This window comes from Crocodylus porosus, unplaced genomic scaffold, assembly GCF_001723895.1.
Source record: "Crocodylus porosus isolate Cpor-Errol unplaced genomic scaffold, CroPor_comp1, whole genome shotgun sequence".
In the NCBI taxonomy this organism is placed as follows: Eukaryota; Metazoa; Chordata; order Crocodylia; family Crocodylidae; genus Crocodylus; species Crocodylus porosus.
In genome coordinates, this window is record NW_017728931.1 from 48,340,829 (window position 1) to 48,355,097 (window position 14,269).

Here is a 14,269-nt window from a genome sequence, read left to right on the forward strand (position 1 = left end):
TGCCTATCTTGCAGTTACCAGTCTGACCCTGGGGACAGGATTTTAGCTTCCAGGACATATGGATAGACTTAAATTAGAGCAGCATCTGTTTCCTGGCAAACAGGTTTGTTTTCCCCTTCTGTGTGCTCGGGGAAGAGAATGAAACCGACTTGGAGTTTGCAGGCTGATCAGGTTCTCCAGCAGAAGGGCAGGAAACTCTATATAAGATTTGCTGCTTGGGTGACAGAAGGAGGCTAGCTGCCTTGGAGTAAGGATGACTTGACCCATTCACTAGAGCAGTGGTCTCTAAAGTGGGGTGCATGCACCCACGGGGGTGCGCAAGATGATCCACTGGGGTGCGGGAAGAAAATATTAGAACTTCTATTTATATTTATTTTTTATCTAAAAAAAATAAGCAAGAAATTAAGCTTTACTAATATTTAATATACGGCTTGACGCGGGTGCCCTCACTTAGTCTGTATGTCAGACGGTCACATATGGTACGCAAATAGTACATGCATATAATTTATAAATAAATAAATATACATATATTGGGGGTGCATGCTCAAAATTTTTTTACTGATAGCGGTGCATGATCAAAACAGTTTGGAGACCATTGCAGTAGAGGGCTGAAGTGGTAGCTCTGACAGGGGAGCTCTGGGGTTGCAGTGAAATTGTTGCTGTCTGACCATCCCGGGGAATAACCACCTTAAGAACAACGGAAAGGAGGCATGAAAGACTGTTTAGTTAGCAGACCGCTCTGCCTGTTCACAACTGTGGCATTAGTTGAAAATAGGCCCTTTTTTCATTGGCTTGTAAAGATCCAAGCTCTGAATTCTCTAGTTCACTGGTAAATGTGTTGACTGCTATAAAAAACAAAGCCAGCATTTTATGAACTCTCCACGCTGCTCTAAATGTTTTTTTGTTAAGCCACTGCCAAGGGGACAGGCAAGTATGCGAAGAAAGATGATGTTCACTTATTTTGTCAGAACCTAAGAATTTGTCTGTCATCTTTACATTTAAACATATTATCAGCTTGGAATCACAGAGCTTTCAAGCTTCCCCCTCTGACATGGCATATCTTTCCCTTGTTTTCAAGGTCTCCTCAGTAACTATTTCAAGTCTTCTTTGGCAACCATCTATTTCTTATCCTTACCCACAATATCTTAATACCAGCAGAACCTGACCTGGCCCTCTCTTGTTCACTCCCGTTGCTGGACACAAATACTACCTGTGATGTCAGCTGAAATTCTTTGTGCCCTGCTAGAACTGTGTTTATTCTAATTAAAACTTTAGGTGTACTCTGATTTTTTGAGGGTTCACAGAAAAAAACTGGGTGGAATTAGCAAACAACTTAACTCTAACAATATTCAGCATTCTCAAGGGCAGAGGTTGGCAACCCTTTGCCGCTGTGGGCTACCATTTGCAACTCTGAACCCTGCTGCAGGCTGATGATCTCTACCCCCGAGAGTACCCAAGCCACCTGTGCGTACCCTTGCCACTGATTTTCATAGCCAAGAGCAATGGAAAGAGTTAAATTTGGTGGTATCCTAGGAACCGAGTAGGGAGAGCTGAGCCATCAACAGATGCTGTGGAGGGAACAGACAGAACAAGTCTGGTGATAGGACCCTGGGGATGCCCCCTCTCCTTCACAGGCTGGATATGGCCCATAGGCTGTAGGTTGCCAATCCCTGCTCAAGGGCATTTTTCACCAAATTTGTAATATTTGCCAAACCAAGGTGGGTGGGGGTTATAGCTAAATGTGATCTATAACTACTGAATGATTTCAAATAATACAGTTTTCCTCCTATGAGTCCATCTTATTGTAGCATTACAAGTGTAATGCAAGAAATAAAAAGATTACAAGAAAGCAAACAAATGTTTGCAAAAAAGATGCATAAATATAACCTCATCTCCAAACTTAACAGGCAGGGTTTGTCCCTGGCACTTTTATTCAGCACTACTCTCCGTATCTTGCTTGACAAGAGTCTGGCTCTCATGCTGATATTAACAAAAAGATCCTTGAAACAGCAGAGAGAGAGAAGTTCCTAAGTCTTTCTTGGGGGGACACAGTGAAAGATTATTTGTGTTTGTCTTTCAGTTAAATTGACCTCTTTCCCCTCTACTTCCAGCCTGTTTCTGATCCTGGAGAACAGTCTTGACACCACTTGAGACACAAAAACTCTGTAAATGCTAGGCCGTGCCTGACTTTACACTGTCTGCACACGTGTTGCACAGAGAAGCTCTTTCAAACTCGTGCCTAAATTCTGCATTGACTGTCAACCCCATGAAGTGTCGTTCAAACCTCTGGGGGAGGGGCGTGTATAGGGCTTAAAATCAGAGCAAACATTTCTAGTGCCTGTGCTGGAAATTACAGCATATTTCAGTTTTCAAGAATTCTCTTCTTTTTCTTTTCTTTTTTCACTGAGAATAGGTTATAACTAGCACAGTCTGAGTCAGATATTCCTTCAGTAGGGAAAGATGCAGCATTCCCACTCAAACTTCAGAGGCATGCCTCTTCATAACTTAATAGACCTGGAAGCGGTTAAGATTTGTCATAAAACAGCTTACATTTCAAAATTCCATTGACATTCCTCCACCATGATTGTGCCCTTAAATCCCCAGCTTGGTCAAAGGGATTGTGCCTCAGCAAAATAACAATTTCAGTTTTTGTTTAAAAAAACCATGCGTGGGATCCACAGATTGAATGGAATATAGATAAAAGGGTGTGTTGAATTTCTCTGAAGGGAGTAACCCCTCTCCCAGTCCAATGAGTCAATACCAGACTTTTAGCAAGGTCAAGAGAAAAGCAGTATTTATGAGGCTGATTTTGGCTATTGGCATATCAGAAACCTGAGAACACCGGGCCAGCTCTTTGGCTGGTGTAAATCAGTGTAGCTTCATTGTCTTCAAAGGACTTACGTTGATGCACACCAGCTGTAGAGCTGGTCCGGTGTCTCTTCCTCAGACACTGTAGAATATCCAAAAAAGGAAACTATTTAAGAAAATATGTCAAAATCTTCACTTCCTTTGTGAAAATGTTGTGTTCTTGGGATTATTTAAGTATAGCTGAAGTTTTAAATGGCTCTCTATAAAGGCAGGCTTATTGTATGGAAAATTAAAACTTTTCCATAGGCTTTAGCTGGACTTGTTTTAATGCTGAAATGACTATTGCAGTGTTCTCTCTCTCTCTCTCTCTCTCTCTCTATATATATATATATATATATTTTATAATCAAGACACTCCTCATTAGACTCAGGGCTCCCTTCAGCAAAGGCCAGCTCTTAGCTTTCACTTGTGTTTTGTCTATGGAAAATTAATAGAGCAATTCTGCTGTTGCAAAGAACTCAGAAAAACCACAACCAGTCAGACTGCTTTGATGCCATGGATTCGTATTTGAAATCTCTAGGTTTAGCTTGTGAATCTTGTGTAGCCGTTTGCATACCTAACAGTGCTAATATTGCACAGCACCCCATGGCACCCTTAAAAGGATCGCCCAGCGCCCTGTTTGAAAATTATTGTATTATTGACTGTGATAAGAGTTGGGGTTTGAGGTTTTTGGGTGGTGGGGAGTTGAGGAGACAAAGTGGTATTCTTTATATTGCGTAGGGTTGAGCCTTTCCAATCTCATTTTGTGCTGCTGTAGTAAAGATTAAATCACTTCTGTTGCTTGGATAATATGTTGGGGAGGAGCAAGCTTTAGCTGAGTAATACCAGCTAGCCTCTCTTTCTGTCTAATTTTTGCTCTCTTGCTGAGAACTGAGGGTGACCTGTCAACCTTTTCCAAAAGGAAAATAAAAGGACAGGGGAGATGCAATGGGAGTTATTTGCCAAATATGTGAAATATTGAAGAGCTGGAGGACATTTCAGTATAGGTAACTGTGAACCAACTTAAAGGCCCACAGAACTGATTTCAGGACCTTGGTGTTGCTCTCAATCACTATGGGGACTTCCGGTGGCATTGTTCTGTGGTGTTTTAGACAACAGTAATTCCAGTTGAAACAGAACACGTATGGGAAGCCAGAATTGTGTCAATATTAGTACACATGAAAAAAGTACTGCATTGGGATCCTATGGATTCAAGCCTGCAACAGGGTTCCTAATGTTTGTACAATCACAGAGCATCATACTAAGGCTTTACACTTGTTGGGAGATCCAGGAGTGGAGTACATTTCTACTTTTAGATCATAAATACATTTAGAAAAGCAAAGTTGCTTGCTGAATGCCCTTCTGTCACTCTCACTAATTAAGGCGTTCAGAAAGAACATCCTAGTAGGCCCAGTGTAAAGATTTTGCACCACTCAGGTCCCAGTTAAGCTCTGTTTTGATGACTGAAATGGGACTTTACTGTAGTAGTGTAACTAGGGTGGGGAGACCAGGGCAGCTGCCCTAGGTGCCAACTTGGGGGACGGTGTGAAAAATAGCAGCTACTACCACAGCAGCACAATTACACTGATAGAATAGCAGCAGTCAGAAGTTGCCACCTCCCCTGTGTGTCCCCCTACCTTGGACACCCAGCTGCTTTGTTACACCTCTACCTTACAGCGGTAGCCCTCAGCTCATACTTGCCCTGCGTACAGGGTGGATTCACCTCACTAAAGACCTCCATCATTATTTCTTTATCCTGGATCTCCAGGCAGCTTGCTTCCCAATCCTCTTTGTAAGAGAGCAAAATGAAAACTGGGTATTAAACACTTTACATAGCTATAGACTCTGGACCCAGAGGGGCCATATTGCCATATATGTATACTTCAGATTTCTTAGAAATGACCCAAGCATTTCAGAATTTAAGGTTACTTGATGGAAGTCCATCATCACCAAACAATTTTAACTGGTCAGTATTTAATCACTGCATCAGATTTACAAGTGCTTAATTGTGGATCCTAATGGTATTCACCTCTATAGGAGGAGAACTCCCTTTTGCAGTCAGGGCTCATATAAGCCCCACAGTGGAGGGTGGAGGTTGTTGAAGGGATGTGCTAAATTATATTTCTTAATTATGCCCCTCCCTGGAAAGCGCACACACTTTTCAGGTTATATCGTCTCCCACCAACTGGCAAGGATGGTTATAGCCATGTTGTGCTGTTGAAATCTTTCTTGGTAGATTCTCTCCCCAGCCAGTGGCATAGACACCAGGGTTAATTTTAGCTTAGTGAGTACAGATCTATTATAAGGAGTCAGGATCCTTCCATTATAAAAGAAGATTTCATTTATTTATTTTTAAGAAATAGAAGGCACACATTGGCCATTGAGAACCTTATGAATTAAAACTGAATTTCTAATCTGGATACACACAGTAGATGGACAAACAACAGTGCCCTGGACACAATCAATCTGAAATTCAGATGTGTTGGGGTATGGGGTTTCTTTTTATTTTACACAATGATATATCCATGTGGCTTTACTAAAATGAAGGGTGTAGGCTAAATCTGTCTGGATTCAAGTCCAAGGTCCACTTGAGCCTAGTGGCTCATCAGGCCAGCATGCTTAATGTACTTCAGTTTCTGTAGCGAACAACTCAAAATGGAGAGATGTTGGAGCATCATGTCAAGCTCTTTTAGACTCCCCTGTCTGAATGGCCAGGTATGAACTTACAAGTTGGGTTGACTTGGGGCAACCTTCAGCATAGAGCAGAGTGAGGCTTTGAACTCATGTTTTCTAGTGTCATAGCAGGATGCCTTAAATGCTTTTCCACCAGAGAGCCTGGAATTCTAGTCTCCCAGTGGGCATGCTTTTTATTACATCTTGCTTTTCTTTTCTCATGACAGTCATCCGGGCCAAAGTGGTGGGGAAGAAGCTCATGAAAGATGGACCTTTCGGAACGATGCGATACACCGTCAAGCAGATGAAGGTATGTGTGCAGGCACCTCAGGCTAGATTTAGACACCAAGACCATTCCAATTACTTTCTGAACACCAACATTCACAGCTTTTAAGGTCCAGTCCTGCTAGTTGCTGCGAAGGATTTTCTGTCAAAGGTGAGGCTGTTCAGGTTTTGTTTTTACCTTGTTCTCTTTGCTGACACCAAGGATGCCAGTTAGCATGATAGCATTCTCCATGTGGGTACGCATCTGGTAGAACCAGCACACAAAATGGTTCAGCTACCCAGAAAGAGAAAGTAGCTTGCAGCTACCAATCAAGTTAATTTTGAACTGGTGATTTAGAGATGAAAAAGATGCACTGAAATTACCAGTCCCTAGAGCTGTCCAGTCACTTCCTCTTGAGTCTCACAGTCACTATACAGACTGCATGTAGCCTGCTGCTTTGGGCCTCTGGGTGTGTGTGTGTGTGTGAACTGACCTCTTGTTATGTAATGTTAAAAATCAGCCCACTTGTTTTTCTTGGCTACAGCATCCCAGTCATAAGACTGGTTTATGTCTTTAAAAGAAGGAGGGCAAAAAAAAAGAAAAAAAAAAAGGAGAGAGAATGAAAAAGTCTTGGCACAGATTGCAGAAATCTGAAACATATTAGACAAACTAAAGTTTCAGGGAAAAAAACACAGTCACTTGCCTGCCTCATCACAGTAACTCTCTTTATAAGGCAGTTTACAGCTAAGCAACAAAGCTGTGAGGAGGAGACATAAAGCCTGTTTCATAAACTATCGCAAAAAACACATACATTGCCAAAATCAGCCCTGGCGGAGCTCCTTTTTGAGTGGAAGTTTTGCATTTCACCTCAGAGGGTATAAAGTACCAGCTTTCTATATTTTTTTTTTAACCTCTATAATTGTCTCTGCTTTTAAATAAAAAGTCTGATTATGAATATTGTGCATATTAATGGGAACAATGCCTTGTAACACTGGCCGGAGGAATATATGGGGCAGCTGCTCCCCACCTTTGGCCAACACTCCTTTATCCTCACTAGCAGCATCTTGTGCTATTCCAGTCCTGCTTTTCCACCTGCCTGCCGAGCTAATGCACTGCAGTCATGGCTACCACTGCTCAGCACCTGCCTGTTGCAAGTTTTCATATGTTATTCTTTCTCCATCTCCCTCAGGTCACATCTGATTCTTATTCTCATTCTCCTACTGTAAAGCATCCCCTGCTAATTTAGACCTCCATTGCATGCTCCCTCTCCAAGCAGGCGGACGGCACCTGCTGTTGGAACAAAACAGTCAGTGAACATGAACTTTCCCCATCAGACATAACAACACAGCTAATTTCTGTCTTCTCAAGTACCGATAGGTGAGGGCAACACAGTACTCTTTGTCCCGTGTCTGGCATTCCTGAAGGTCAGAGGTTACTTGCCAAGAGCCTTGGAGTGAGTTATGCAAAAATACCATTAGAGAGCAAGGAAACAAATGTGGTTTATTTGTTTCGTGACAACCTCCAAGGACTTATCTCCAGGAGAACTGTGCGTCTCTTGCAGATCAAGGGAAATGATTCTTTCACTCTCTTCAGCACTGGCAAGTCCTCATCTATGACATTGTGTCCAGTTTTGGGCCCCATACTTCAAAAAAGATATGGACAGACTGGGCAGAGTGACAAAAATTATTAGAGGCCTGGGAAACATGACTTAAGAAGAAATGCTGAAAGAACCAGGACCATTTAGTCTGGAGAAGAGAAGACTACTTGGAGATTGGCTAACACCCTTCAAGTACCTGAAGGGAGATTATAAAGAGGATAGAAACAGACTTTTCTCTGTGACTCTAGAGGACAAGACTAGGAATAATGGCCTCAAGCTGCAGCAGAGGAATGCTTTTACATTTGGGTTGGTGATCTGGGTTGGAGTTTAGGAAGCACTTTCTGACTGTGAGGGTAGTTAAGCATTGAAACAAGTAAGTTAGAGAGGTTCTGGCATCTCCATTCCTAGACACTAGACTGTGACAGTTTAGTCAGGGACAATCTGACTTTGAACAGGGGAATGGACTAGATGATGTCATGTGATCCCTTCCAGCCCTACTCTTCTATGCTTCCACATTTGCTCCCCAAATAAGAAACTGGGGAAGTACTAAACTTGTAATAATGGCACCTGAAGAATACCTTAGGCCAGTGGTCTCCAAACTTTTGATCGTGCACCCCTATCAGTAAAAATTTGAGCAGGCACCCCCAATATATATATTTATATAAATATAAATAGAAGTTCTAAAAGTTTCTTCTCACACCCCAGTGGATTGTCTTGTGCACCCCACTTCGGAGACCACTGCTTTAGGCAATAGAGATGTCTGTTCCACTGTCAGATAGAAGAAGGTGGCCTGGTTTGGCAATGATGGAGTTGGCTACTACAAGACAAGCACAGATTTCCATGAGTCTATATGGCATTGTCAGATAGGACTTTCCCTGTCTAGGGAAAACACAGTTTTGCCCCATTGTCAGCAGATGGGTATCAGTGAGGTGTACTCTCAGGCAGCAACAAACAGTTTTCTCACTGGAATCTGAGCTGCCAAATAGACTGTAATAGACTTCAATAGCAGACAAGGTGAAAGAATTGAGTGAGGAGAGATACTCCATTGTGAAAAGTCACCTAACTGTAACTTGAAAACCTTTAAAAATGAAGAAAGCCAGTATGTGTGAACTTGTCCAGATCTGCTTGCATTAGGTTGTGCTATAATACAGGGTGGGGAACTTTAGAGCAGACGTACTGATCCATACCTATCTAGGCCAAGATGACAAGAGAACAATTGCCTTCTTTTGCAAGAGCTGATCAGAAATATTTTGACAGAAGTCATGGGTCCAACAAAAGACAGTGAATTAATCAGATCATCAGTTGGCAAATGAGCTTCTGTTGGCACACTGTGCCGTTCTGTGGGAGGTGAAACATGCATCACACATTTTAGCCTGACCTTGGACAGGAAGGAAAACAGAGCAATCACAATGCTCAGCTTAACTGGAATGTCCTGAGGACATAACTTTCAATAAACAGATAACCTGAGTATCTTATTTTAAACACTGCTGTCTCTCTGCTGTGCTGAAAGTATTCACTGTAAGAGGGTATTCAGTTGTATGTTGTGGGAGAATATAGGCTGATGCAGTATACCTTTCCCTGTGTCACCCCACTGAAGATCATCTGTACTTCTCCTGGAAAGAAAACTAACTATGCATTTGATTCTGCACAGTAACATGTCAGTAGCACTGATAATAAAGTTAACATGTCGGTGTTTGCCAGTCCCTTTTATATTCTCCTACACCTATAAATAAAAAAAAAATAAACCATTTACTTGGACATATGCTGAGTGGCCCAGCTAAGCAGGGTGAGCAGGTCCTTAAGTACATTAAGTAGTAATAAGCAATCAGGGCTCAGTGTAGAGGTGATATCTTTTATTAGACCAACAACATTTTTGCAAAAAAAATGAAGTAGTATTAAACTCTCTTGCCATTTCCTTTTTGGTCCCCTAACTTCACTCTAGCCAGCTCCCATTTTTCTATGATGCCCCAGAGTTCATCACAGGATGTTACAGGTAGACTTCCTAGGGACTTGGATGGACCATATGACCAGATCACAGACACAGCACAGTGGCAAATTTTTCAGTACAGAGGTGTCCAATTCCAAAAAAATCTTGCTATTATTATTTTTCTTTTTCGGGTTCTAAAATTCTTGAAAAGTAAAGCATTACAAGGCTGCTATCAGAAAATCTGCACTGACCTGATGTGACCAGACTCTGTGGTCCAGTACTGCAAGTTGTGACATCACACTGCATTCTAGGAACTGTCCAGATTGACTTCAGGGAATTGAAAAGGAAATGCAGAAATTGGATTTTACCGCTCTGCATGTGTACTCAATCCCCTCTTAGTCTGGCTAAATAGGAGCATTCAGCACATGCCGCCTAAAGGAAATTGGCTTTCTTCAGCTTGCAGCTCACCTTTAAAGTAAGGTAAAAGGATGAAACCTGATAGTCACAAGGGGAAAGAACAAGCATCTCGATTGCCCTCAGTTAAAATTCATACGGAAAAAGATCCTATTAAATGACTTCATAGTACTAAGTTCATCATGAAAAAAGAACCACATGATTTGCATGTGTATTTCTGTGGCAGAGTTCAACCTAATCCCCAAGCATGGGAATTGCTAATGGGAATGCTGACACAACCGGAGCTGGAACAGTGCTAGCAGGCACTCCCATGCAATGCTTGTTAATACTTTGCTCCCTGTCATTAAGTTTCCTAAAATATACCTCTGTGGCGACAGGAGGACTCTGAGAGTAGCAGTGAGGAGAGAGGCCAGCTTATGACTGGTTTTCTTTCGTCTATCCTAATGGCACCTGCAGGATATTTTTGCAACCAAAAATAATACTTGGTGTAATTTTATATTTTATCTTTTAGACGGGCTCCTCTGCAGGTGATTTTCCCTCTCTGTAGCTTCTCAAAGGCTTGTGGTCCCATGCACTGAAGGGGGGCAGATGAGAATTTCTCTAGTGTTCAGCATCATGGCTGCCAGAATCAGCCAGAGAAGTCACTGCTAAGTGATACAGAAGAACTCCTCTCAAGGAGTAAGCATACTTTCTTAGGCAACACTTTCAACTCCTGATAATTTAGTGATCAAGGGAACAGACTGAGAAGTTGAAACTGGGCCTCATCTAGTAGTGCATTATCATTAGTTAACTCCTAAGTAGTCTTGATGTGCTTGATGGTATACAAAAATAAAGGAGTCACCATCTAGTACAAAGATCTTATTATACCTTATGCCGTCTATCCTAGATACTTAGTATGGCACCCATTACATTAGCATCTCATGATGTTTGATGTACTTATTAGGGGTGTGCAAAGCGAGTCCTATTTGATTTGGATTCAGATTTGGCCCAAATCAGGGACAGTGATTCGATTCATTGATTCAAGATCACTGTTCCTGATTTGATTCGGCTGAATCCAAATCCAAAGATTTGATGCCAATTCAGAGAATCAGCAATTTGGACAGATGCAGCTTTAAAAATGTTTTCTACGTAGTTCAAGGTACCAGGTGTGGCTCAAGATCGCTGTGATGCTGGGGTGCATGAAGCATCAAACAGAAGTGTTGGGGGCCCTCCACATGCTTGGCAGCGAACCTCGAAGTGGACCAGAAGTATTTCTGGTCCACTTCTGGGTCTGCTGTCAGCGTGCTGGGGAGTGCACCATGTTCCCGTGGGATGCTCCATCTGCCCCATCATTGCAGCATTCACGAGCCACATGCTACGTATAGGTATGTAGAAAAAAATATTTAAAGCTGTCTCTATCTCCAAATCTCTCCAAATTGAGTCAGAGGGTTCTGATTTGATTCAGAAAGATTAAAGGGTCCTCTGATTCGATTTGGAGATTTGGCCACCGAATAGAAACAGGGACTGAAGCTTTTCACAGTCCTAGTATTTATCCACTTAACAGCCCTATGAGATAGGGAACGATTATTATCCCCCTACAGTGGAAAAAACTAAGGCTTGTTAAGGCTAAGCAACTTGTCTGAGGATGCAAAAGAAGTCTGTTTCAAAGCATAGACTTGAACACATCTCCCAAATCATAGGCTGGTGCTCTAACTGCTGGACTATCTACAAGGGCATGACAGAATTAGGACAACCTAAGCACATCATCTGGAGATCATTCCTCCACCAACACAGTAGCAAAGATCACACACTAATGAGGTAAGGATCAGTTGTTCAGCTTTCAGTGAGGCCCATGCTCAGTGAAGGAAGCAGTTGCACATTCCAGACATAATCCTTGTACTTTTTGCTGATATGGTATAATTAATTTTTTTTAACTGCTTTCTTTGTATATTTGCTGGGCATAATTAGAGGGAAGACTGGAAAATATAAGCCCTGTGGAATGAATTTTGCTTTATGTTAAACTGCTCAATCATCCCTCTGATCAGCGCTATATAAGTAGGGAGAGAAAAGGTAGGTTACAAGCTCCTGCATACTCAGCAGATGGCTTTATCTCAGAGCATAGCAAGATATATAGATATATTTATAGATCTATATAGATGCTATACAATATACAGATATATCAATATAGATACTGATATCAGTATAGATATAGATATTCATTTTTTTAAAAGAGGTGTCCTAATGGAATGTTGCAACAATGCTAGGCTCTGGCTCAAAGTTGATAGAAATCTTTTCATTAATCTCATTATAAGTAGACCTGGTGAATTTTGAGGAGAAAGAGGTTTTTCTTTTAAGGAGGGAAATGAATGAAGAATGAATATTAATGTTTGCTCTGAGATGGTAGGAGTATGGAACGCTTGGAAGAAAAAATGAACAGGACTCTTCCCAGCTGACAGTGACAAAAAACAATAACTTTGGGTTTGATTGGGTCTCCAAGCTGGAAAAAAAATGTTGTCTTGATAATATAGTAAAAGGATGGGGGAAAAAAAATGGACCGTGGCAAAACAGGAGGGGATGTAGCGAGGGACAGTGCATCAAACAGCCCCTGCTCATGGTTTAAGTTATAATTAGGATTTGATCATACACTAACATTGCAGTATTAAAACTGGCAGAAAAAAAATCAAGGAGGCAAGCAGAGGCAGGGCAGGGAGTGTGGCATGACAGCATCTTTTGAAACTCTGGTTTCTCTTGTCCTCCATTTGCTTCAATCTGAGTTGTAAACTTCAGCCGGCTGTATGGTTAGTCAAGAGCAACAGAAAAAAAACATTATAAAAATGAGTCATGCTTTTTTTGAAATTATTTTGAGAAAAATAGTCACCAGGAATTCAAAACTAACCAACCAATCAAATAAATAAATAAAAATGGCCAAGTTCAGCCCTTCATTCTTTGTGATTATTTTATCGGTGTGACAAAACTTACTGTATGTGATTGGGAGTTTGTGTTCAAAAGAAGCTGCAGTCTACAGTACGGTTGCTGCAAGTACAGACTAGGGAAGCTCAAGCTAATTTCTCCTCAAGTTTAAACTTATTTGAAGATTTAGGGATTCAGAGTTCAGTCAATCACACTGAAAAAACTTGGGCTCCACTTATGAGTAACTATGAAAAAAGGTGTAGGAAGATAGAAAAAGATTCTCTAGAAAAAATAAACTGTCCAGAGAGATGCTGGCACAATGGCACCCATTTATACCAGACTAGCTTTGTGGGGTGTAGGAGAATTTTGCCCTTTATACACAGCAGAGGTTTTCCTGTACAACTGTGCCATGAAATCCTTTCACGGGTGTTGTGGAATGCTGTGCAATACTAGTACTTTTAGGTGTGCAAGCGCCAACGCATGATTGACCAGATAAATTCAGAGATTTCAAATAGGAATCCACAGTGTTAAAAACATTCTAGTCTATTGTGGTCTTTACGAGTCCTGTGCAACAGCAGAATTATTCTACAGCATTATTTTTCTATAGTCAAAATCAAGTGAAAGCTAAGACGTGGCATTTTTGAGGGGTGCCCTGATCCCCAAAAAGGTTGAGAACACTTAGCCAGGGAAGTGTTAGCCTTCACTGAAGTTCTGGGGAACAGTGGGTGCTAAACATCTTTAGAAACCAGGCTATGTGGTAGGCTGTATTAGGTTGGGCTCCGAAAACTAAAGCATACAAAATCTGGACAATTTGAGCCCGAGTTATTTAAAAATCTCATTAGGGAAGGAGAAGTTCATTAAATTACAGGAAAAGAGATTCCCAAACTCATCTGTTTTTCACCTCTCCTTCCCTTCTGATCCCTCTTCCCTTTCCTCACCTTAAAAAATGGGACATCTAGAAATCTTGGCACTCTAAGAGATGGGTTAATTCCTGGTCAAAACTTGGGAATGGGGCAAGTTGGGTCCTGGTGCTGTATAGTAATGGGTTATAAGAGGATTCTGATATCTATTGGCAGATCTATGTAGGAATGCCAACAAATCACATGCCTGCATTACCCCAGGGTTCAACTAATGCCATCAGTCCCTCACTTTCATGAGTACTAAAGTTCACTGCCCAGACCCATAGCCTGAAAGCATTAAGAGATTTAATGAAATTCCAACATAACTGTGAAAAACTGTCCTCCCAGCCTAACATATGCTTATTATTTCTCTAGATGTACAGAGGCTTTCAGATTATGCCACACGTTCAGTATATCTACACAGAAGCTTCTGAAAGTCTTTGTGGTGTCAAGTTGGAGGTCAACAAGTACCAGTATCTGATTACAGGTAAGGGACCACTGGGTTTCCTAAGATTCAAGACCTCTTTTCAGTGTGTAGCTGTACCTGCCGAATGGTTTGCACAGAAAGGGGCAGCTGGGTAGATCACTTCTAAAAGTAGTTTCCCAAAAGCACCACATCTGCTGTTCTGTGCTAGGAAGTTGCACAGAACTCAGAATGCGGTGATAATCCATCAGTAGCAGTTCAGTTTCAAGAGCTTGGCTCCCTTCTGGCAACACATCCCTCCTTTTTTTCCTAAATGTATGCAGCCCCCCAACCA

The 14,269-nt window shown here is 41.6% G+C and overlaps 2 protein-coding genes across 2 annotated transcripts in view; one reads left to right on the forward strand and one right to left on the reverse strand.

The window, feature by feature from the left end:
* Positions 1 to 14,269, reverse strand: part of SYN3 (synapsin III) — a 310,184-nt gene that overhangs the window by 173,784 nt on the left and 122,131 nt on the right. The gene's annotated exons all lie outside the window — the stretch shown is intronic.
* TIMP3 (TIMP metallopeptidase inhibitor 3) overlaps positions 1 to 14,269 on the forward strand; it is a 57,049-nt gene that overhangs the window by 36,899 nt on the left and 5,881 nt on the right. The window contains exons 2-3 of the mRNA XM_019544809.1: positions 5,748 to 5,830; positions 13,887 to 13,998. Coding sequence (XP_019400354.1) covers positions 5,748 to 5,830; positions 13,887 to 13,998 — 195 coding nt within the window. The remainder of the gene's footprint in view (positions 1 to 5,747; positions 5,831 to 13,886; positions 13,999 to 14,269) is intronic.